The 26363-nt window shown below is 36.6% G+C and overlaps 1 protein-coding gene across 2 annotated transcripts; it reads left to right on the forward strand.

Annotated features, from left to right (window-relative positions):
- Window positions 1–1670: 1670 nt before the first annotated feature.
- Window positions 1671–26145, forward strand: nrcama (neuronal cell adhesion molecule a). 2 transcript variants are annotated; one of them, XM_055231924.1, is made up of 29 exons: window positions 1671–1716; window positions 2282–2299; window positions 2602–2707; window positions 3898–4091; window positions 4186–4308; window positions 5111–5281; window positions 7366–7477; window positions 8021–8202; window positions 8590–8721; window positions 9079–9222; window positions 9370–9481; window positions 9556–9722; window positions 10134–10281; window positions 11443–11567; window positions 12226–12255; window positions 12854–12955; window positions 13405–13602; window positions 14142–14212; window positions 14291–14516; window positions 14597–14712; window positions 15339–15549; window positions 16055–16177; window positions 16258–16464; window positions 18584–18652; window positions 19406–19528; window positions 19614–19769; window positions 20854–20985; window positions 21718–21796; window positions 25392–26145. In XM_055231924.1, exons 4-29 carry the CDS (start codon window positions 3956–3958, stop codon window positions 25624–25626), a joined length of 3630 nt encoding a protein of 1209 aa, XP_055087899.1. In that variant the 5' UTR covers window positions 1671–1716; window positions 2282–2299; window positions 2602–2707; window positions 3898–3955; the 3' UTR covers window positions 25627–26145. The 2 variants fall into 2 exon arrangements, with proteins under 2 accessions (XP_055087899.1, XP_033844967.1); XM_033989076.2 differs by lacking the exons at window positions 18584–18652; window positions 19406–19528; window positions 19614–19769 and having other exon boundaries at window positions 16258–16434.
- The last annotated feature ends 218 nt before the right edge of the window (window positions 26146–26363 follow it).

Consider the following 26363-nt stretch of genomic DNA (forward strand, 5'->3'; position numbering starts at 1 on the left):
TTACATCAAGGGACCAGTCACCCATTTACACACACATTCTTACACCAGTGCACACAGAAACTGGGGTCAAGATGGGTTAAGTGTCTTGCCTAAGAACACAACAATAGTATTTTATTTGTGTGAGCTGGAATCACGCTGCCAACTTGTGGGTCAGTGGATCTGACGGCTTTTCCAACAATGTTTATGTTGAGAGCAGGTTTCGAACCGCCAACCTTCGGATCAACGGGCGAACACTCTACCAACTGAGCAAACAAAGTCAATAATGACATAAGGCATCCTCACTCATGTCGTCATGCAGAAGCTTCAGTCTTCTGCCTCACTGCTCTCACATGTCCCCTGTTTATGCACAACACGTGGTCCTCAGGCTCTGTGCACTCACTCCTCTCAAATCAGCATTCACATCCAGTCGTCAGAGTAATGCTGTGTGAAGGAGGGCTAATATGGTGTTTGCATCCTTGCTCTTTTGTAAGGTCAGCTGTTAATGGGTAGATATTAGTTGTTTACATATGAAATTGTAATAATATCTTTTGCAATATGATGCTCTTATTTCCTGTGAGTACAAAATATTCACTGTATTTTCGTAAATCTTATTTTATAGGATGCAGTTCAGTTCACTTCAAGTTTATTTATGTAGCACATTTAAAACAACTTCAGCTGGCCACAGTGCTTCCCATAAAAGTAAACAAAAACACATATACAGATAACACAGTACATAGACAAAGAACAATAAAACACCAAGATATCCTGTTTAGCTAGTATTAAATACCAGGGAGAACAGATTTTTAGTCTAACCTTACACTGCGTTAAAGATGAAAAGAATGAGAATGCTGTACCTCTTAAAGTCTGCCATGTTGTTGCAAATTGTCCATACACTGCCCATGCGCTGACCAAAACATTATAAAAAAAATGGGTCACTACTGGTATACATATTAATCACATTCTAGTTGCAGCATATGTTTGAGTGAGTGCAATGTTCAGTATTTAGCCTGAAGTCTCCATCGTTTATTCAGTATGCTGTAGTCTGCTTTGCTACCTCTGAGGTCCTGTCTCACATTAATGCTCCTGTTTATCTTACCAGAGAAGTTTGAGAATGGCAGGTTGGCAACGGGCCTCAGCTTAAGTTGTTTAGGTCTTAATTTAAGTCTGTTATGACATCTTCACTGTCTCTGCTCTGAGTATTGGCAGAGGGACAAGCTGCTCGGACATGACGCTTGCTGTTTAACTCACACTGTTGAGAAGCTGTTAAAACGTTTGACAGTTTATTGAAAGGAAATGGCCTACTAATAGAATTACTAACTTGTGTCTTGACATACATTTGTGCAAATTGAAATCACTTTAGTACAGTTATTTGCTAAAACAGTTGACCTCTTCACACCAAGTTTCCTCAAATGTTACACCAGGAATGAACTAGGCCCAAATCAGGACTTCAGCAGGACTAATGGCCTTCACTGTAAACGCTGCAGTGCCAGAACTAAGAGTAAATGAATACAAACAAACCTTAGGGGCATTATCGATTTTAATACCGGTAACTAATATCCTTCTCTGTGTTAACATTTGCTTTTTTTCTCTTTTTTCTCTTGTGGATTCTGCCCTCCTCACCGTTCTGACCATACACCTGGATTGGGACATAGCAGTTTTTCAGCATGGACAAACACAGGACGTTTCTTCTCTTAGTTTTACAACATCTCACATTAGCGCTGGAAGTGCCTCTAGATCGTGAGTATTTTATCACCCTTCACCCTTTCAGTTTTTTTTGCACAAAATCTTGCAGTAATTTAATCAAAATATAGTTTGGCTAGTTTGTGCTAGCCACAGAAAAGGTATAGACTTTTCTGACTTTTAAGCATGTTTTAGCACGGTTTTAACTCTAGTTTTACACTCAAAGTTGTACCATGTAAGTTTTCTGGGGAACGGTCCACAACTTGCTTGTCTCCATATATGGCTACTGTGGAATATTTTTACATAAAACAGTAACTTCCCCGTGGAAACAAGCAGATGGCGTTACTTTCACCAGAAATGCTACATAGTGCACCTATAAATGCATTTTTGAAAGGTATTTTTGAATATGACACATTTTGTTAATGAGAAAACCTTCAATTACTCTTTTGTATTGACTGGACCTGGTTCATTTTGATGTAAGACAAGTCCGGCTCAGTCTAATGCACCAAAGTATTTGAATGTTCAGCCTTTTTCACCTGAACCTCTTCACTCCTTTGCAAAAACTAACACTTTCTTCTAAATCTGTATTACTGTGGTACGGCGTGTCTCACTGGACAAAAAGCCAAAGTACTGGAAGGATGTAAGTTGGCTATAACATTAAATTAGAGTGTGGAGTTTTTGCTGTTGTTTGACTATTACTTATTACTACTTGCATGCATTTTACACTTTTGTTGTAGTGCAAGGTTTAGTTTAGAATTGTTTGCTGTCTTTCAGTTGGTTGAATGGTAAGTCAAAATGATTTTTTTTTTTGTTTGTTTGGAAAAAGTTTTATTTCCTAGGACTGATTTGTTGCATGTTGTGTTCATGTTGAGTGCTGAGTTGCTACATAAAATATCCAAGCATATGTTATTGCCAAGTCATTTTGTTCTTTACATTTTCCAGTGCCCCAGCCCCCTACTATAACGCTACAGTCCCCTAAAGATTACATTTTTGACCCTCGGGAAAACATAGTGATCCATTGTGAGGCCAAAGGGAAGCCTCATCCCAGGTAAGATGCTCCCGAAGTGCACAATTTAATAGTATTTTACCTACTAGTGTGTAGATTTAGCATAAATCAGTTGTTCAGAGACTTTTTTCACCAAGTACCACCTAAGCCTAAACTAGTTCTAAAACTGGACTTGAATTGTTTGAATTATCAATGGCAACACATCACTTATCCTCTAGCAGGTCCCTGTTAGCTATTCCAAAGTTGAGGCTCTGGACAAAGGGTGATTAAACCTTCTCAGACCAGGCGCCAGTCCTTTTTATGAATTGTCCTCTATTTTTATGTTTGTATCTTTTCTTTTCATCTCTTCTGTGTTTTGTATTTTATCCTCTGGGTGTGTATTGTGTTCTTTGTTGTGAAGCACTTTGTAAACCTTTTTAAAGGTGCTATATAAATAAAGATTATGACTCTCCAGGTCTAAAATAGGAATATGCTAAAATATGCCTGTAAATGTCTTGGTTGAGGTTCAAGTCTAGCACAAAAGGTGAATGGACCATCAAATTAACCACAAAAGTGTAGAAATATACCTTATACCCATATGAGATTAGATTACACATTTCTGTATTCTTTTTAAGTAATTTTTAATAGGTTTAACTTGTACTGTAGCCTTCTGGTGTGAGGAAACATGCCAAATTTCTTCTGGTTGTTTATTTTCTGTACACAAAGGCTACTCTAAACCATAACCCACACCAAAACAACAGCAAAACACTCACTAGACCTCCAAAAACAGACCAATCACTAGTCTCCAAAACAGACCAATAACTTGAAAATGACCTTCACATCAACTTGTCAGCATAGCAACCAAATGTCACATACACAAGCAGTTACATTTACAACAACACATAATCAATTACAAGAACAGCAAAAGGTGACGACTTTGAGCTAAACACAAAATATCAGATCATCACAATGTTTTGCTTATCTCCAAAACTACAAATACAATATTATCCATTTATCAATATCTCTCTCATGTCTAAATAGGACTGCACAATTGCTATTCTAGTTCCTGATTGCTTTAATTTGTGTTATGTACTTTTGCCTGAACTTGAGTAACAGCCTTTTATTTTAGGTCACTGTGTTTTAATAACGTAGGCATCGCACATTAGCAGCAAGCAATCGTTGCCCATATAATTTCTATTTAGAGCCTTCAACAATTCATGACTGTAAGTTAATGCTTTTGTCATCGATTTTAGCTTCTCATGGACAAGAAATGGCACCCACTTCGACATAGAGAAGGACTCCAAGGTCACTATGAAGCCTAACTCTGGGACCCTGGTCATTGACATCAGTGGAGAGAAAGCTGAGGCGTATGAGGGAACATACCAATGTACAGCCCACAACGATCATGGCACCGCTGTATCCAACAACATCGTCATCCGCCAATCCAGTGAGATATCTCATTATGCTGAATTCTGAGTTTTAAGTCTGTCCTCTTTCTACCTGTGCTGCAAGACATTTGACACTGTCCCTGTGGCTCGCAGGGTCCCCCTTGTGGTCAAAGGAGAAAGATAAGAAAATCGTGGTGCAGCTTGGGATCTCCCTTGTGCTGCAGTGTAGACCACCAGCTGGACTGCCCCCTCCCATCATAATGTGGATGGACAACAGTAAGTCAGCTGAGATTTTCTATACTTCTGTCCTGAAACTGTGAAATCTTTTGGAAAATAAAGGTTGACTATGCAACATTTCTAGTGGAGGATCTGCCACCTATTTGTCTCTGTGGAGATGTTATTGCTTTGCCTGGAGATTTCAAGTTACTTATCTATTGTTACTATCTTCATGCAGACATGCAGATGACACAACCAGGCCAAATTCTAGGTCGAATCTATAGAGAAGCAGCCCGCTCACAGAAAGAATGCATGCAGTTTTAGCATTAAAATGTGTGTAATTGAATAAATGTAGATTGATAAGTTTAATGCCATATTGTGAATTATTTCTGAAAAAACACGAACATGGTAGTGGACCCTTCATTAGAAAAGTTACATAGTGCATCTTTAAGTAATGTAAAGTTTTTTATTAATTACAGATATACTGTGTCCTAAAACATATGCACTGATAAAACTGGTTAAATATTAGTTAAATGTTTTTTATACTTAATTGGCTCTATGCACAGTAGCACCCAGCAGCCTCAGTGTTAGCGTAATGTTTATTTTAATGAATTTGAATGTTAATAGGTTGTTTATTGTATGTTTTTGTTTTTTTTCCCCCGATTTTAATAAATATGACTTTGAGATGCAGTGAGCTCGCTAATGTGCTGCTGTACGCCTTTTTCATATGATTCACAATATTTTACCCTATGAATGACAAGTCCACATTTCTCATTACTACTTGCTGATGTTGTGATCCCATTAAAATTCCCAATGTTCTTGTGAAAGTGTATGATGTATAATCATTTAAATTTTTCTTTAGACTTCCAAAGATTACCACTGAATCCACGAGTGTCCCAGGCCTTAAATGGAGATCTGTACTTTTCCAATGTTCTGCTGAGTGACACCAGGACGGACTACATCTGCTACGCCCGCTTCCCCCACACCCAGACCATCCAGCAAAAACAGCCCATCTCCGTCACTGTACTAGAGAGTAAGACACTGCCCAAAACACTAGCATTTGAGCTCATCACAACATGCTATTAAAAGATGAAAGTTAAATCTTACATTACCAACACTTGCTACTCCATTACCATATATGAATAAATATAATGTATGTAATGAATTATTATTATTTTAAAATGTTTATACTATGTGATGTCTGATTTTTGGTGAGAAAAAAGTTTAGTAGGCCCTATATGTAGGAGTAGTAGTAGTAGCAGTAGTAATAGTAGTAGTAGTAATAGTAGAAGTGGTAGTGGTAGTAGTAGTAGTAGTATTATAATAGTAGCTTTCAAGTTTCAGCTTTCTGTTTATTTGTGCCATTTTGAATTTTTTTCACAGTTCAAAAGATATATTATTTTGTGTTGAATAGTTAATTGCTATGGCAATCGTGCTTATTTTTCCTCGCCCTGAAACTCATGGAGTCATGGCAACTTCTTATAATATCTTTACTGGATGTTGTTTATCCACATTTTTGCATGTTCACAATGTTTTATGATTTTCAGTGGAGACAATGAATGACACTTTGGCTGCTCTTTACAATATCTCTGATTACTATAGTGGTGAGTGCTGCTGATTCACTCCCATACAGCGCCCCTAGTATGAACCCAGCCCTCGTTTTACCCAACAATTCACTTATGCCCATTACCCTGTGAAGCTAACATTTATATCCCACAAACGTCCCACATCTTTGTATTGTTTAAGATCCAGGAATGAATTTTCTCCCAAAAATAACATATTTTCTGCACTATATTTCCTTGGTCCTTTGATATATAAAATAACAGTGCATTGAACTGTACGTTTCTCTTGCTTGGTGGAAGCACAGTTTGTCTTAAAGGAACCCTAAAATCCAACAGCAAAATCATTATAAGCTGTGTGTGAAAACCTGTACAAATGTATTTGTTTTTGTGTTGCAAAAAATACTAAAAATGACCATAGTGTGTCAGTGAGTCAAGCTTTTGCAATCATGTTGGCTTTTTTGCTTAGTATCCCCATACCTGACCCAGATGTAAGGAGAGAGAAACAGATAGAAAGGGATAGGAATAGAGAGGATAATTATAATAAAGGTTCCATGGAACATCAAAGACACGCACACACACACACACGCACCCCCCCACACCGATACACACACACGCACACACACACTATACGGCCTGGCCAAGGACATTTTTTGGTCTATTGTACTTGTATATTGTACACACATGCTATACATGTGTCATCAACAAACCTATTTACAGAAATTTTGGGGTCCGGCCAACAAGACTGACATGAACAGTAAGAGGGTTCAATTGGCTCTGTGCACAGCTAGCTGACTTTGTCTCAAAGCTAACAGTCACTTTTATTAAAACTGGACAATGTAAAATTAACAACTTCTTAAAATTCAAAAGAATTAAAATAAAGACTACCCAACTTCTGATGTAATATTTGTTATGTCTCAACATTTGCTCTAGCATTAGCATTGAGACACAAACATCTCTCTTTCTGCCTGACCTTTACATATTTAGTCATTTGGCAAAAAAAACTCATAGAGATACAATTGGACAGGAAGTAGAAACACTAACAATGAGGTTGGCGGGTGCTGTTGTGCACACTACCAATTCTGGGCCTTTAAGACCGTGGGGGGCCCGGGACAACAGACCCCTTTGTCCCCCCTGCCGGCTCTCCTAGTGATCACATATTCACTCTATGAGATACACCCTTAGCCTTCCATTCTCTTGTATGACCTCACATGGATGATAAGCTCTCCATTAAAAGAAGACAAGATTAAAATGTAGTAATTGTTGGTTCTGAAATGCAATTTACTATGACAGAAATGTTGTCTTTAAAAATCCAAGCGATTATCTGAGGTGTATTTGCATGTGTCGGTAGATGTGTTAACTGTATCCTGTAGTTACCATGGCAACTGATAGGGCATTATACACACTTCATCACTCACTCATCGCCATTCTCCTTTAATCAAAGACCCTTCATTTGTGGATTATGGCTCAGTTGACTTCATCCATGTGACTGTAACCCTCATGAAAATGCTATGTGTCTATTAGTGTGGTCTGTTTTAATGTGTGTCTCTGTGTTTAGACAACCCAATAGGAGAGCGCAAACCTGGTTTTATGATGCCTCTTGGACCCACCAGCACCAAGATGGTTCTCAAAGGAGAGGCGCTGGAGCTGGAGTGCATCGCAGAGGGACTGTAAGTTGTCTTTTGCCTTAGAATAGTTTTATTTGTAACAATTACTAGTGCCACTGGTGACAGATATAAATGTATAATCTCTTATTTCCACTGTATGCAACACCAACAACAGTAAACATTTTTTTAGCTCTCTAAAAATATAAAACTGTACCAATAACGTGCATGGCTTACTTAAACAGAGTATATGTGCGAATAAGAGCAACAGTGTGTTAGGGATAGAGGTCCTAAAACTCTAAACTAAAATGTTAGCCAATATTACTTTCAATAATTCTACTTGTATTTATCCATCCTTATCACACTTATCATACTATGACCATCCTATTACCAGACTATCCAATTTATTTATTTGGGGTATAAGCCCTTTGAGATGAATCATGTCACTTTTGAGGGGGTCTTTTGCTATAAAGTTTAGTACAACCCTTCAATTTTCACAGACGATTACATAATTATTTGCCATTTATCCTACTCCAAGTAATATTGGGCAGATCCTGTTAATGTGTGGAGAGCTGGTTGTGACAATTGCATATTTGACATTTATTGCAGGCCCACTCCAAACATCTTGTGGCAGAAGGATGGAGGAGAGTTGTCCAAAACAGTCTCTTTCCAGAACTTCAATAAAACTCTGAAGATTTCAGATGTGACTGAAGCTGATGCAGGAAATTACCGCTGTATAGCCAACAACAGCTACGGCTCTGCATACCACATCATCAAAGTCACTGTCAAAGGTAATGCATGCATGTTTGCCAGTATTTGTACACATTTTAGAGGTGACAATTATGGAATACAATTAGAAAATAATAAGTGATTTGCAATAATTAGGTCCCTGACAGTTTATAATGTGATAGTTTTGTTTATCATTTGTTCTTATAGTTATATTTTGCATTTAATAATTCAGGAAGAAATCTACCGCTTTACCAATATCCTTCTCCCAGAACAAAATATTGATAGAGTTATGGCCCAGCTCTGTTAGGATAAGCGAAGTAAAAAACATGTGGTCATAAGTTACTCAGCTATAATAATTATTCATAATTCTGTATTGTCTTAGATATAATTAAATTGTGTATATTTTATTAGTGTGTCAATTTAACATGTATCAATTTTGTTTTCCTCAGCTGCCCCTTACTGGATTAGCGCTCCTCGGAACCTGATCCTTGCTCCAAATGAGACTGGCATTTTGACCTGTCGGGTCAGCGGAGACCCCAAACCAAAGATCAGCTGGTTTGTGAATGGAGTCCCTTTACAAAGTGAGTACAGAACTCTGAAAAACCAAATGCACCTAAACACAACATAGAGAAGAGGATGTGTTCTCAGTTACATTGGGAGTTGAAGAGCCTGAATCTGGTTTAAGGACTGTGTGACAGAGTAAGGGAGGTTTTTATTGATGGGCTTCAGCCAAATGATTTCTTCCTTATTGGTAGGATTATGTGAGGACCTTTCCACATTTAAAATATGTAATATTTTGATTTGTATTGCGTTATTGCTGTAACATTGGAAAAATCAAGAAGGAATTATTTGCCTGAAACCCACATATACAGAGTATGTGGATATTTGGCCAGACAATTTTTATTTATTTTTTTGTGCAATTGTGTTTTCTGTTTTAGATGCACCAGAAGACCCCAGTCGAAAGATTGAAGATGACACTGTGATTCTGAGCAGTGTCCAAACCGGGTCCAGTGCGGTTTATCAGTGTAATGCATCTAATGAGTTTGGATATGTCCTCGCCAATGCTTTTGTCAATGTACTTGGTATGTGCATATAATGTTTATTGTCAGGTCAGCTCTAAATAATATGCTGATCTTCTACTCAATATTTCTTTGATCATTTTCCAAAATTTGGCTTTAATAGGGAAATCAGATGACTAATTGTATATATTTTGCCCTTTTTCTACAAAGCTGAGCCACCAAGAGTTCTGACTCCACCAAACAGGATCTACCAGGTCATCACTAACAATCACGCACTGCTGGACTGTGCCTCCTTTGGCTCACCTATTCCCACTATCACATGGTAAGTTTAAAAATGTCCTCTAATCTATATTGTCAAATACTACAATCAATTTATATGCCAACATTTTCGTTCAGGTTTAAAGACAATCAGATCAGCATAAAGAACGGTGACTCCTATGTGATTCATGAAAATGGTACATTGGAAATCCATGTGGCACAACCTATGAACAGTGGAAAGTACACCTGCATTGCCACCAACAACCTGGGCATTAAGGAGAACCATGTATTTCTGGAGGTCAAAGGTCAGTTAACTGCAAAATAAAAGTGGACTGGATTTTTATCATTTTTGGCTGAGATTTCAAAATGATCACTTTTACTAACAATCTATTTAAGAGTGTTTTTTTTTTTTTTTTTCACGATTAAGGATCAACTGTGCGCTTCTATCTGATTTCAATCAGTCGTGTTCAGAAATTTTGAGTGCACTACCTTTTCACTAACTGGTCATTTGGACACCACGAAAAATGACATTGCCCCCAAATAGGCCCTAAGTAAGGAATAGTGTGGACATTCGGACACAGCCTTATTCCGTTATTCTAGGATGTAATTAAAAATTAAACTATGACTCATGAAATATTTGATTAGAAAAGTAAAAAAAGAAAAAAATCAAACACTCATATTTAAATGGTAAATATGTTTTATTTTGTCTATTCCAGAGCCCACCCGTATTCTGATTCAGCCGGAGTATGAGGTGGTACAAAGGGGGATGAAGGCAGTTTTTGAATGTAAAGTGAAGCACGACCAGTCCCTCATACCCACCATGACGTGGCTCAAAGACAGCACAGCACTTCCTGATGATGACAGGTGGGCATGCCTTTTGAGTCTTAGTTGCATTTTTGAGACAATTAGAAGATTAAGATAGTTCAAGCATAACATTATGACAAGCGTTCTACTGTGGGAATGTTCTTCTACTGTGGTAATGCCTGAACACTGCCTCATACAAGTTGTATTCTTGTGCTTTAGTATCAAATGCCCCATTAAGTTTAAACCTTTGTGGTTTGTTAATCAGTTGCATTCGTCAATAATAATAATAATAATAATAATAATAATAATAATAATAATAATAATAATAATAATAATAATAATAATAATAATAATAATAATCACTAACAATAATGCATTTTATTATAAGCACCTTTCAAAACTAGGACATTATACAGAATACAGTACAAAACTGGATGACGGTGTGGTTAGTTATATGGTGTAGGATTGTCAGAACAGGTGAGTTTTGAGTTGTTGTTTTGAAGAGAGGAAGGGGGTGGTTGTTGCGGAGGTCAAGTGGAGTGAGTTCCAGAGGCTTCCGCCCATGGTGACTGTAAACAGAAAAAATCGTTTTTTGGGTTTTTTTTCTTTTACATATTGGCTCCACAAACATCCTTCCTTCAGCTACAACAATCTAGTATTTGTGATTGGATAAAGTCTTAATTTTGATGAGGCAGTGAGAATATAATTTCACTTTTGTTCATTTGTGCAGACCGAGAAAAATTCTGAAATTTTTATTTTTTATTCTTCTGGACTATAAACCAGGTCAGAATCATAGCAATATGAAGGTAAATTATATATTACTATGAAATACAAACCTGATCGAACATGGATTTTAAACTACGGACTATTTAGAAGTTTGAAAGTGATGTGGGCTTTTTCATGGCCGATGCTGTTTGTTTAGAATCCAGAGAAACTGGTGGCCAATTAGCTCTGCCAGTATTTTTGGGCTGATTTGGATTATTTTCCCCAAATTATGTAGCCCTTTTTTACAACAAACCTATAAGAGAGCTACGTAGTTAGATTTTGTTGCAGTTATCTCTTTGATTTAAGTGTTCAAATAAAGCTGTGTGTGTATTTTTTTAGGCAGGAGATCAACCAAAACAAAATATTGGCATGTGCTGGAGATTTAAGGCTGATAGTGGATACAAAAGTCCAAATATTGTTCTGTATTACTCACAGATTTGAACTGTTTTCTTTCAGGTTTGTGGTGGGCACAGAGAGTCTAACAATCAAAGACGTTGTCGATGAAGACGAGGGCACCTACACCTGCCACATGAACACTACTCTCGACCACGACTCAGCCAGCGCCATGCTCACTGTCGTAGGTAAGGTCAAGTACACTTGTACAAATTATATTGACCAGTGATGGGAAGAATACTTTGAAAATCCATTTAGTTACAGAATACTGAATACCTACATTAAAATGTATTTTATAATGTATTCTGATACATGGTCCAATCAGATTAAGTATTCTGACTACTTAAAATACTTTTACATCGAGTTGCAATTAAATTATAGTGTAAAACACAACATAGGATTAAAAACAGCTTTATGTTTGTTGCAGGGTTTCTTATGCATTTCCTTCCATTACAGGCCTCACCAAAAGAGCAATGCAGAGCAAGAGCAATTTTTCTCACTAGTACTGTGCAGTTTGAACCCAAAATTGTGTTATCAAGTACTGTTCTGCAATATATTCCTGAGATTGTAGGAAAGGAACTATATTTCAAAATACAACCAAATGAAAGAGTAACTTCACTCTAAATGAGCATTCTGCATATGTATTTTATGTACATGTATTTACTTACTTCCCAACACTGATATTGACCCATAAGAGAAAGTACTTTACATTATATTGACATTCAGTTATAATATAGTATAGTGTGGGTATTAATAGCTGGTCTAAAGTGTTTGAACATTCTCTTCAATCCCTAATATTGTCTATATTTGTTCCAAACTTGACTCTTTTGCTTCTTGCTGTCTCAGAGGCCACTCCTACTCCACCAATTGTATACGGTAAAGGCGCCCAGTGCATTTTACAGCACAGTGTTGTACCCCATCATTTCAATTTCATTCAAACCATTTAACTTCATTTTAATTTTAGATTATTATTATTATTATTATTATTATTATTATTATTATTATTATTATTATTATTATTATTATTATTATTATTATTATTATTATTATTATTATTATTATTATATTTGGGAGTGTTTTATGTACCTTTTTTTGTTTATGCCATAATATTTATGTTTCTGTTTGATTTCATAATTATTCAACCCACTGTTTTATCTTGGTTAAAGTTCAGTAAAAGCAACACTACGTAGATTATGAATGGCAAAAACAACTGTTTACAACTGAAAAAAAACAAAAAAAAAAACTAAAAACAATGAGCTGATATTTTATAATTCATTTAAAACTTTCAGTTTCTGTTCTTCTGAAATGGTCTTTTTCATTAAAGTTACCTAGTGTTGCTTTAAGTATCTCAATATTATTTTCACATTGCACAAAGCATATACCTTTTCATTTTCAGTGTTTCAAAAGTAACTGAAGGAACATACACTTGGCATAGACATTGGTTGATTGTGCATATCTTTTGCTGCGTTCACAGAGAGACCGGACCCCCCGACCGACCTGGAGATGACGGGACAGAAGGAGAGGAGTGTGGAGCTCACATGGACTCCAGGGGACGAGCACAATAGTGCCACTCAGAGTATGACTATACTGTTAATGCAAATGCTAACACTAAAAGGGCTTTCAAAATACACTATGTTGCCTAATAAATTCCACATACTAACAACAACTGAGGAGCACATTTTACTTTGACGTTTTGGTAGGAATTACTTTCTCATGATGTTTTTATTTTAGACCTGTTTTAGCCCAAGTTACAACATGGGATTAGTCTTGTTATAGTACTTTCCTATGTACCATATTTTGAACTAAATAGACTGGATTCTATGTAAAAAATGTAAGGGCTATTTAAATATGTTTTACTAGATTAGAAGATTTCATCAAAACACTTGAAGTTTGCAAAGGATGGATCAGGGTGTTCGTCTGTTGAAGAGAATGAAGACTAATCTAAAGTGTTTGAAAATGCAGAAGTCATTTGAATAGGAAATCATTAGTTTTAACAAAATCTCTCTTTCCTTGTATATTTTTCAGAGTTTATTATCCAGTACGAGGACCACCTTCACCAGCCTGGGGTGTGGGTGAACTTGACGGAGGTTCCTGGGACCAGCCCCACAGCTCAGTTAAACCTGTCTCCGTATGTTTACTACTCCTTCAGAGTACTTGCACTGAACGGGGTCGGCTACAGTGACCCGAGCCAACCATCCCGCCAGTACAGGACCAACCCAGCAGGTAAAGGATTTACCGCATAACTGATTAAATGGTAAAGTTAAAGGCAAATTTTTAAGGAGTAGCATCTCAAAGCTACAATAAAACAGACATAATATAATATATACGTATATATATTTTTTTCATTCAAATTGTTTTTATTTTTTAGTTTGTTTTTTTCAAGAATGTCCAAGAATGATATACAATAGATTTTAGAGCAATTCTGTGTGACATGTGTTAATTGATTTATAGTGCTATCATAAAAGTCAAATTTCAACATTGATACAATGGAAAAGACTTGATACTAAACTCCAATGTCAATAACACAATGAGAATGAATAGAACGGAACACAAAAATAGTTTAAAACCTTATAATTTTATACTAGTCCTACTATAGCTGAAGATCATTTTAAAACTATTCATGAAACATCCAACTGTGTCCTATACAGCACTTATTATTTCAGTAATGATACCTGCTCATAGTTAGTGTTGATTAATAGCTATAGACAACCCTATTCCCCACTTTGCAAAATGTTTATCATGCTCTTACTCTATTTGCATAGCTCCTGATGTAAGTCCATCAAATGTGCAAGGTGAAGGAACTGAACCGGGTAACCTGGTCATCTCTTGGACGGTGAGTACTTTGGCCGGTTATTTTATCATTATTGAATCCATTTCCAAGTGTAATCCCCACACGTCTGTCTCCTTGCAGCCACTGACAGGTTTCCAGTCCAACGGCCCTGGTCTGGAGTACAGTGTGCAGTGGAGACAGAAGGATGTGGAGGAGGAGTGGTCCACCGAAACTGTAGCCAATGTCTCTCAGTTCGTCGTGTCCGGGACCCCCACCTTTGTGCCCTACGAGATCAAAGTTCAGGCTGTCAATGACTATGGTTCTGGTCCGGTTCCTAACGCAGTGGTTGGATACTCCGGAGAAGATCGTGAGTAACTTATATATGAGATTTTGTGTCAGTATGTCTCTAGATAATAACTATTTTATTTTATATTCTATTTATTTCAGTTCCGTTGACTGCGCCTGACAGAGTACGGATCATGCTCCAAAACAGTACTTTAGCAGAGGTGCATTGGGAGCCTGTGTCTATGCCTTCTGTTCGGGGAAAACTCCAAGGATATAAGGTAAAATACAAAAAATAAAAATAAAAAAAATCTAGCACTGCATTGTACACCTACATATTTCTATTTACACTTCACAGAGATGCACCAAAAAGCAGAAAACTTTAAAACTATAAATTTTTGATATTTAAATATACTAACTAGACAATCCTTGAAACTGTATCCAAAAGGGTCTTTATAATGGTCCAGGCCTCCCCTAAACTTACGTTTAAAACTAACAAGAAGAATGCATTCCCAGTTCTTTCCTTTTTTTTTTTTTTTTTTTAGAGATAAAAGTTAGTATGGAGATAATTACATTATTTTAATAACTTATAATAAATGACGAACCATGCATTCTTAGTCTGTGTTGGGTCCTCGTTCCATAGATGTGACCCATATCTTGGCCTGGTGGCGTCACCTCCTTCTCTCCATGGAGTTAGATAAATTGAATCCCCTAATGGAATATTTGACGAAAGGTATTCTCATCTCCATGGAGATTAGCAGGTTGCAGATCGCTCCCTGAAATGTTACTAATGCACCTTTACATAAAACAATGCTTACTCACATATCGCAGATTCATTATGTATTAGTTGATCATTATAATGATCAACTAATATTAATTACCCGTAATAACGAAACTGTGTGTGCAGGTGTATTATCGTCGAGAGCGTGGCCTTCATGACTCAGAGGACGAGCCTCAGCCAGAGGAGGAGAAGTCCCTGATTTTCAGTGGAAACAGGAGTGAGGGTCGTCTGCCTGGACTTCAGCCCTACAGCTTCTACCACGTCTACATCAAAGTCCTTAACAGCAAAGGGGAGGGTCCAGCCAGCTCCAGCAAGACCTTTGAGACCCCAGAGGGAGGTGAGTGCTGCTGAGCTGACAGGGCTGTTATTCTGCTTCCCAGCATCAGTCTGCCTTACACCTGAACTGCGTTACACAGCACTTTCATGCTCAGTTCACACCAGCTGACTGTAATACTTTTATTGTGCTGACAAAAATTTAAAACATAATTAGTTTTAAAATAACTGATTTTAATTGTGTGTCTAGTTATATAGATCAAGACAATTCAGTCAGTGATACTTGCTCACAGTAATGACTTCAGTTTTGATACTTGCACAAAAAATACCTAATTTTGTTACTAGTTTTAGTACCCATTAGTCCACTTGTGTGAAATGGGGAAAGTCTTGTTTTAGTAAGAAAGGTACAATTGTGCCATTCTCATGGTTTTTAATGTAATTTTGTATTGTTTGTTAGCATGTAGCAATGACGTATCTATGTCATTATCTATACTTTTTTTAAGGAATACATTAGGCAGAAAATTACTACTATACAATAACTATTAACTTGTACCCTGGGTGCTTTCCAGTCCCAGGACCTCCTTCCTTTTTAAATGTTGTCAACCCCGGTTTGGACTCTCTGACTCTGGAATGGGGACCCCCTCAACACAAAAATGGCCGACTCTCAGGATACACACTCAAATACCAACCAGGTATTTTAACCTTTATCTCTGTTAACCCTCATTTACTTCACCTGTTACGTTTGTCAAATAATCATACCCTGTCTTTACAGTTAACAGCACCAGTGAGCTGGGACCCATCAAAGAAATGACGTTTCTTCCTAATGAGACCACCATCATTTTGAGTAACCTAAACTCCAGCATGCTCTACAAGTTTTACCTGAGCGCCAAGACAATCAAAGGATCGGGACCGGACATATCAGAGGAGGCCTTCACAGCTATGGACACAAGTGAGTATACCTACTTTGTTAAGAGGATGGGTCAAAAAGTATTCCAATGCTTAGTTACTCACTTATTTGAACCCTGACACAGCTATCTGACTCACTTCATTGATTATAATTTCAAGGCACGGTTAACTGGTAAAAATGCAGTTCTTAACTACCAAATTTTTCTCCTTCCTCTGGCTATGAGTCACTCCAGAGTATAAGTCGCACCAGCCAAAAAATGCATAATTATGAAGAAAAAAGCATATATTTCACACTGGACTATAAGTCGCATTTTTTTTGGCAAATTTATTTTACAAAATCTGAGACCAAAAGCAGACATTTTATCTTTAAAGGCAAGTTATAATAACAACAATAAAATGGAGAACAATAGGCTGAATATCAGTACAGCACACTAACATAGCACATTTATATTTATTCAGCTACATGAAGCATAACTGAATACATGTCTGGCTAAGATATTAACAGTTAATCAGATAACTAAAGCATAAAAAACAAGCTAACAAGTTTACACTTGATCTCACTCCACATCTAAATCCACTGAATTTTTCGTCTTCGGTGTCACTTCTGAACAACTCTGCCAACTCCGGAGGTAGATGAAGCACCACTTCCGCTTCTGCTTCCGAGTGGCTGTCATCAGACTCAGCAGAGTACGATTTTCTTTTAGGGGGCATTTTTGTTCAGTCTTTCTCAGATGTCTTTTAAATTACCGTAATGTTGAAATTTTAACTTTTCACTGCTATATGCTACGATTATTTGTGATCATTTATGTTTTGATTTGTGTGATTTTAATGTCTTTCTTATTCTGTAAAGCACTTTGAATTACCTTGTGTACGAATTGTGCTATACAAATAAACTTGCCTTGCCTTGCCTATAGGAGTAGTAGATACTGGTACTCAAGTCTAGATTGCCATTTTGTGGTTGTCAGTGTGACAATGAGACAGTAACAAAGATGTGAAATTACATATTTTAATAATTTCACATATAAGTCACATCTGAGTATAAGTCGCACCCCCGGCCAAACTATGAAAAAAACTGCGACTTATAGTCTGGAAAATACGGTAGTAGTGTACATCATTGGTAGATTACTTCAAGGTGAACTTGAATGGTATAAAAAAACAACAACACACATTTAAAGGGGCACTATGTGAGTTTTTAGGAATGGAATAAATGATAGATACATTTATACCATTGCTCTGAACATTCTAGACATAGCCATGACATTTTCAAGAATAACCCACCTGAAAAGTTATGTAGTGCACCTTTATAGTTGTCAGACCTAAAATGGATGTTTAGTAGTATAGATAGATCTGATACGACCGCCATTTTGAATATTTTGTTTCAAAAATTTCTCACAAAGACACGCTGCTCCTAAAATACACTTGGTACTTTCTTTTCTCTTTCTCTCTGAAGCACGTACTAAGTTTCCTGTAGTAACGGTCAAAGGTAACATGACATTGCCACTGGAAGTGTCTGCATGTATCACACTGCCAGATGAAACTGAGGAAATAGTTAAATATATTTCTCTTAATCCTGCATGTCTAAAAGACTTCCATGGCAATTGCAAACAACCACATCTGCCTCCTATTCTCTATTAAAGAATAGGAAGTAACATAGTTTAATTATTTATATATATATATATATATATATATATATATATATATATATATATATATATATATATATATATATATATATATATATATATAGTGCTTGTAGCTTGGTATTAGCTCTTGATATTAGACATCTTCAAATGGACATGTTTCATTGAAAGCCTTAGCATGACACTTGGCTTATTCTAAACTAAAGCTAACCCATAAATAAGATTTATGTCCTTTAACGTTTAACCAGCTAATGCACAAAATTGTATTAAAATTTAAAATCTATACTTGCATGTGGAAAAGCTTCTGTACAAAACTGTGCTTTTTCAAAAACACTAAATCAAAGGGACATGCCTGCTTTATAGCATACTAAAATATGTGGCATTGATAGCAAACGCCACAGGTACTAATTTGACCAATTTTAATTAGAAAGCACAGCTTTTGGGCAGTGTATCTTTAACAAAGCATGATTTTTTTTTTTTTTTTCTCGCAAACGCTATACTTTTCTCTGGTACATGTTTCTGCGATGTCTCACTCTCTCCGTGTTCTTTCAGGCCCCACAGTGCCCCCTCCACCCACAACTACCCCCATCACACAAGCACCGCCTCCCACGTCGCACAAGGGTACAGCACTGTGCCCACTTTACACCCCAAACACAAACCAAAACAATCCCCGGACACATATTTAAATGACTGAACATGTCACAGCAAATTGCATATTTATTTTGCATTATTGAATTATTTATTTGAATTAGGTCTGTGCATATTAATCAGTGTGTCAGCAAGCAGTTTCAACATAAAGTTAGCACAGTTAAAGGAGTTAGCTAAAATGCATCCATTCCACTAAAGCAGGTTAACATTAAACAATTGAACAGCTAGGCCTGTCACAATTATTGCTATATTGACTTCGATATATAGAAGCTGGAGCAATATTTTCTTTATATTGTAGGAACTTTATATTGTAGGAACTTTTTGATATTTTTTCTGTTCTACGATAAGATTTTAGATAAAGGGTCAAATAAATCGTTTCTATTCCTCATTATCTATACAAACTAGTTGCCACTACATTACGAAGTAGTGTTTCATTCTTCTATTTATCTGTTGCAGCTCATGCATTTTAACAATATGGGTCACAGAACATGTTTTACTGGAGTGACCCTGCTTTATAGGCCTGTCATTTTGTTATCATGACAGGCCTATAAACAGCATAACTTGACATTATAAGATATTTCTACCTCATAGACAACAGACATGTAGTGTGACAACACATCTGAGACATTACCAAAAAAAACACAGACTGTTTACAGTTAAAAACACAGCAAAACTGTATTGCCTATAACAAAACAAAAAATGCTTTTCTCTTTCTCCCATGTCTAGCACCCCCTCTTGGTCCAGCCTTTGGCACCGTTAACACATCTGTCTCTGAAGAGGGTGCTGTGGTCACTTGGGAATACTTTGGACATCACAAAAATGTTTATGTGGAGTACATTATAGAAAATAGTAAGAGTTAAAAACAAAATTGCAGTGATATGTAAATTCATTATAATAAGGCAGCTTTGTAATGTGAACTGATGTGGTTCCATAGGTAAAGATGACTGGAAAAAGGAGTTGGTAAATGGTTCTCACTCACATATGCTAAAAGGATTAAAGCCAGGATCGACCTATAGGGTGCGTGTGGTAGCTCGGGACCCCTCGGCATCCACGGTCCACTCCACTGAGGAGGTGGAGGTGGCAGTGCCAGGTGAAGTGGCATGTCTCGATAGATGGTTGTACCGTAGTTTTCGCAGTTTGGTTTTGTTGTTTAGATGTTTTTCCTCATCCTTTTTACAGTTTAGTGTCATTGTGAGAACTGCCCTGGCATGATTGTACGATAGCAGAGAGATTAGAGCTGCACAAGTTCAAGATTTAAAAAAAAAAGTCCTATATTACACAAAATTGATTCTTGTGAGCGTTTAGCCATGTTATAATTTATTACTACCTCCTCAAAAACCTACCTGGTGTTTTGTTTTTAGTAAGTTAGTAAGTTTTTAGTCTGTCTACATATCCAAAGTTCAAAATACTCTCCCACCTTGCGATGTCATGAAGCCATAGTGAACATAGTTTACCTTTAGTTCGGTTGAAATTGGCAGTTCCCAGGCCGAAATTATCCAGATGATTCTAGTGAAGCTGTATGGAGTTTAAAACACACACTTCAGGAAATGGAGCACTTCCTGTATTACCACATGACATCACAAGGTAAAACAGAGTGCTTTCTGTTAGAGAGAAGAACTCAGCCTAAATATGCAGGGTTTGTGTGTTAAACATGTGTGAATGAAACAAAACACAACTCCAGGTATGTTTGTGATGAGGAAACAACATTATAACATAGATCAGAAAATAGCATGTAATATGGGCCCTTTAATTAGTATTAGTAAAATATTAGCATTGTGAATTACTAAACCTCTTCTGAAGAATTGCAATTTTAAATAGAACAATAATTTGTGTTTGTAATATTCCATTTTTCTGAAGATAAAACACAATAATTTGCCTTAGTTATATTGTGCAGCTCTAGTTAGTTGAGATGTAGTTACAAAGAGAACCAGCATGAAACCTCCATATACTCCAGATAATGCATGTGTTCGTTAATCGTTATTTCGAAAGCAGTTTTTTTAATTTAATTTTTGTTTTACTTTTTAGTTCTTATACCATCACTTAACCCATTAACCCATTATCATTTCTTTTCACAGCCAATTTTGATCCCACCCATTTGTGATCTAAAAACCTAAATATATTAATAATTTTGTAATATTCTCATTATAATGTCCTTGTCTCCTCTCTGTATGCAGCGGTGGCCAGTCGACAGGTGGACATAGCCACACAGGGATGGTTTATCGGGCTCATGTGTGCCATAGCCCTACTCATCCTGGTGCTTCTCATCGTCTGCTTCATAAAAAGGAACAAAGGAGGAAAATACCCAGGTATCTCAGTTATCTGTTGATGTTTTTGTTTGTATATTGCAAAAGATTGCTAAAATATTGCTAAAGAAATATTTGCTATGGCAAGAAAATAAATATATTGTATTCAGAGGAAGTTATTAGCTGACTGAACTTTACAGTTTTTTTTTTTGTTTTGTTTTTTTTTATTATAATTTTGTAAAAACTCAGGTTTATTATTAGTCTCTCTACACCTCCAAAGCTCAAAATGCTCTGTTCCACCTTGTAATGTCATGAAGCAATAGTTTTCATGTTAACACCTACCATTCACATTTTGTTCAGTAGAGATTGTCAAATCTAGGGCTGAAATTATACAAATGATTTTAGTGAAGGTGTATAGAATGTAAAAACACAGTGACGCACTTCCTGTATTACTACATGACATCACAAGGTGGAACAGAGTGTTTTCTGTTTGAGACAAGAGCTCATCCTAAATATGCATGTATTGTGTGTTAAACATGTCTGAATAAAACAAAACCCAGTTCCAGTTATGTTTATAATGAGGAAACAACATTATAACATATAACATAGATCAGAAAATATCGTAATATGGATCCTATACACAAAAATATTATTTATGGGTCACACCAACACGTTTCGGCCTTTATCGGGCAGTTATCAAATATTGTATCTATTGTAATATTTGTATCTTTTTGTCATATTGTGCACCCCTGCTTTGTTGTTATAATCAAACTTTATTATTATCTAATTTTACAGTAAAAGAGAAAGAAGATGCTCATCAAGACCCGGAAATTCAGCCCATGAAGGAGGACGATGGCACATTTGGAGAATACAGGCAAGCAAAACTATATTACATTTACTTTATATCAGGTTAGTTACTCAGTGCATATATTGTGTATTCATCCTAATATGACTGTGTGTACTGTTGTGTGTAGAACATTTTACCAAGATGCAGAGATACACGACCCTCCAGACACCTTTACCAAACAGTGCTAGAGGCAAGAGGAATTACCAGCAATATATTAACCCAAAATAATACAATTGTTTTAACAAATCTCTGCTTTGTAATTGATCTAAATGTACTAAAATATCACATTCTGTAGCAACAACTTAACATCATGCAACGTAGCAATGACAGAAGACTCATTTTCTACATAACTGTATTAGCTTGCTGGTATGATTCATCAGTGCCTGTGTTTAGTAGAGGTGAAACAGTAACCATTGTGTGCATCTCATTTGCTGATTTATATTTGTCGTTTCATTCACATCTTATTGGGATTCAGGTCTATGGAGAGGTAAGACAACATGTGGTTCAAAAATTGCAGCATGTAATAAACGCAAACTCCCGCTGGCTGTTAAACTGTTAAAATTATCTTAGAGGGAAACATTTAAACTAAAATGTTTAATTGTATAGTTATTTAGCACATTAATGATAACCAGTACTGCATACTTAAGCATTGAAACGGCTGCTAAACTCTTCTGGCTTCTCTCATACTGTATTCTTGCATAGGCGTGTGATTAAGTTGAATGCAGGGCTTGCAATTATTTTCTCCAATGTACACAAGCTAAAATTGGTGTCATAATATATTTACTAACACATTTAAGGGCTAACTGGCTGTAAAATATTACTTTTATTTGGAGTTTTAGTAACATTATTTTGCCTGAAGTAATGCTCGAACAGATGAGTAATCACTGTATGCCTCTCATTAACCGAATTTCATGTGTCCTTCATTTATTTCTTGGGATTCAGGTCTATGGAAAGGTAAGACCACATGTGGTCTAATGAAGCATGAACTTTACACAACCTCTTCTAACACAGTGGTTCTCAAACTGTGGTGTATGCTTCCTCTGATCATTGCCTTTCTGTGAGTGAGGATTACACTAATGTGCAGGTAGATCTTGGTTTAAGTTTAGGTTTGTCCTGGTTCTGTCCCTATAAGTGCCCCTTTCATTTTTCCAGGTCTAATGTACTTGTTTAGCAATATTGGCTAAAGCAATAATTGATATGGCCAGAACATAAATATATTGCAATGTCAGAAATTAACAATTTTTTGAAAGAAAACGTAAGATTTTTGGTATAGATAGGCCTGTCACGATAATTACTATATTGATTTATCTTTCAGTATATGAAAGTTGGATCAATATATTTTTGAGGTCAGTATTTATCGTGTATACTTTTTCTTTACACAACTGGGGAATGTTTGGTTACTTTTTGGCTATATGATAACATTTCAGCTGTAAAAAGGTTGAATAAAAAACTTATATTACTCATTACAGATCCAAAGTACTAAAATGTTTATTCCTGCTATTTATTTAGTGCGGCTCATATTTTATTATTATTATTATTTTTTATATTGTATATTTAGAATAGTTTTTGTGGTATAAATCTGCTCTTGGGTTCTTGTGTCAGTGACATTCATTAGTTTCAATATTATTGCTTATTGTCGATATTTACTTCAGATAATATTGCACTTCAAAAGTTGTTATCGTGACAGACCTAACTATAGATTTTTCTTAATTTAGCCTTTGGTCTTGGTTTAGGCCACACATAGGCTTTTAAATTAAGGCATGTGCATTTTTGTTTTAATATAACTAAACTTATTCAGTCAAAATGTATAATAAAATATTGCAGTAATATGGTTATTGTACTACAAAACACAGTCATTGATTATCACACATTTTTCTCATACACACCTAGTAGCATACTTGTTTTTCCGAGGTGGTACTTGGTCTGAAAAGTTTGAGAATCACTGCTCTAACTCAAGCATAGGCATGGTGGTGAAAATGCATTAAACAACATACTTAAGATATGTATATAACAACATTCTTGTACTGTTCTTACCACATGCATAGGATTTGAATACTTTGAATGCAAACTCACTAATGCACAAGATGACTTTATTTAAAAGGATGCCTCTTTGGAGACTGCCTGGAGACTGTGGACGACTGCATTTCTGAATAACGCATGTAGACAATTCTGTAAACAGAGAGAAAGTGAATGGCACGTGCACATCAAGCAGTAGTCACTAACCCTGAACCATGTAGCTACCAGGCTCTCCTTTAGAGCTAACTAACATTTGAGCTAGAGCTAATCCACTGCACTGTACCTTTAATATGGCTCAACATTAGAAAACGTCAACATCTTTATCAACGAGATCTGAGCAGGACATGTTATTGGGAGGACCCTAATGGAAAAAAAAAAAAGTTGAATGTTTATATTACACAACATTGACTCTTGAGGGCTTTAAGTCATGTTATAATGCTGTTACCAAAACACACCTGGAGTTGTGTTTTGTTTCATTCACACATTTTTGAGTAACCCTTTATTATTATTCTGTCTACATCTCCAAAGCTCAACATGCTCTGTTCTACCTTGTTCTGTCGTAAAGCTGTAGTTTTCAAGTTAACATCTACTTTTTACCTTTTGGTCAGTAGAGACTGGCGATTCCAGGGCTAAAATTATCAAAATGATTGTGGCGAAGATGTGAGGAATTTAAAAATACAATGGAGCACTTACCATATGACTTCACAAGGTGGAGTATGAGCTGAGTTCTTCGCTCGCTGTATGAGCGAAGAACTCAGCCTAAATATGCAGAGCTTGTGTGTTAAACATGTATGAATGAAACAAAACACAACTCTCACTATGTTTGTGATGAGGAAACATTATACCAGATCAGAAAATAGTGTAATATGGGCCCTTTAACAGAGAATTAGATGTTGCAATAATCACTCTGAATCAGTCTTTTTGGTTTGACATTTTTTTACCTCAGGTTGCGTGTCATTTGACAAATCAATCTTCTGGTTTTAGGGCGTATACTTACCGGCTCCTCCACTGTCACCATATTGTACTCTGTAATATATTGCAGCATACAGTTTTTTTATATAATTGCTGAAAAACAGAGTGAGGATTATTTCAGTATTAGGCTAATCCGGTTAAAGCAGTGTTATTTTTCTTTTGCAGGGTCCACCACCTCTTGTTATTACTTTGCCTGGAAAGTTCCTCAGTATGGCATTAAACATACCTACTTTCAGTTGGCACCACAAGGCCAAGTTACAGGTCAGACAGGTGGAGAGGCAAGCCCATTGTATTTCAGGGTAATTTGTTAGCAATAAAAGTCTCTAATTGAATACAATGAAATGCTACATAGCAATGTCATGCAATGGAACATTCTAAGTGAAACAATAACGTCTCCATAAAAACAAAAGTTGGCAGACCCTCCTCCAGAAAAACAAACAAACCCTTTAATGTTTACAATTATTAATACAAAAGGCAATTAATAATCTAAGAGGAAGCTAATTGTGCAGTGGAAAGGCTCACTCTATAGTTACATCTTGGAGCTTGCCATGAGTAGCACAGGGGTTTTTGACTGAAAATCAAATTTCAGTTCAAGCTTCCTGGAATAATTGTTCGTTTGTCTATCCCCTCGCAGTGACACCGAGGACCACAAGCCCCTGAAGGGAAGCCGCACCCCCTCAAACGGGACAGTGAGGCGGGACGAGAGCGACGACAGCCTGGTGGACTATGGAGAAGGCGGGGATGGGCAGTTTAACGAAGACGGATCTTTCATTGGTCAGTACAGCGGCAAGAAAGAGAAAGACACACACGAAGGCAACGAGAGCTCAGAGGCACCATCTCCTGTCAACGCCATGAACTCCTTTGTCTAACGAAAGGAGCGGGGCCTGGCTGTGATGTCATCCGTCTTGGCCACTCCCCCCACTTTGTTGTTGAATTGTTGACCGTGATGGTTTAAATTAAAACACGGGACTACTGGTACACGCTCCCATCTTCACGCCCATCGCCCCACCCTGTCCCACTGTGACTTCATCGAAAAACCACACAAATGCCACACATCCCAAATAAAGAAAAAGGAATGGGCTGTCCTGAGTGGAGATAAAAGGGAAGCAATATAAAAGGAGCAAGGATATAACACAAAGTTTATGGTCAAGTGTCTCAGTGCCATTTAATCTTTTGAATAATCTCATATGCAGCGCTGGAAAAATATGAAATCACTCTTGGCTGGTAGTTCACATACTCTAAGTGCGGTTACCAAAGTGTCTTGCCTCAGGACACAAAGACAATATATAATGGTTATGTGTGGGAACGGTACCATCAACCTTCTGGTCACTCCTCATTTCCATATAAAACTATTTGTCACTCCGAATTATTACATTTGTTAAATTGCATATGACAGTTTTCTTTCTTTCTTTTCTTTTAATTTTGTCGTTATTATTATTAGTGTTTGGCGGGATAATGCCTGTGGTAAATATATATATCCTACTTTTCCCTATCAGTCTAGTCAAGTATGTGAAGAAAAGTTGAAAACACAATGTCCAGGGATTAGAAATAAAGGTGTTTGTGTTCATCAAATAGCCTATAGTGTCTAATAACATGGTTCCTGCCC

The sequence above is a fragment of the Periophthalmus magnuspinnatus genome, chromosome 23 (genome assembly GCF_009829125.3).
Source record: "Periophthalmus magnuspinnatus isolate fPerMag1 chromosome 23, fPerMag1.2.pri, whole genome shotgun sequence".
Lineage (NCBI taxonomy): Eukaryota > Metazoa > Chordata > Actinopteri > Gobiiformes > Gobiidae > Periophthalmus > Periophthalmus magnuspinnatus.

Excerpts from the sequence above, each read along its gene's own strand:
- nrcama (XM_055231924.1), top strand. The coding sequence starts at position 3,956 with ATGAAGCCTAACTCTGGGACCCTGGTCATTGACATCAGTGGAGAGAAA. Across the intron at positions 12,256-12,853 it reads TACTCCACCAATTGTATACG|AGAGACCGGACCCCCCGACC; the intron begins GTAAAGGCGCCC and ends CTGCGTTCACAG. Across the intron at positions 18,653-19,405 it reads GCCTCCCACGTCGCACAAGG|CACCCCCTCTTGGTCCAGCC; the intron begins GTACAGCACTGT and ends TCCCATGTCTAG.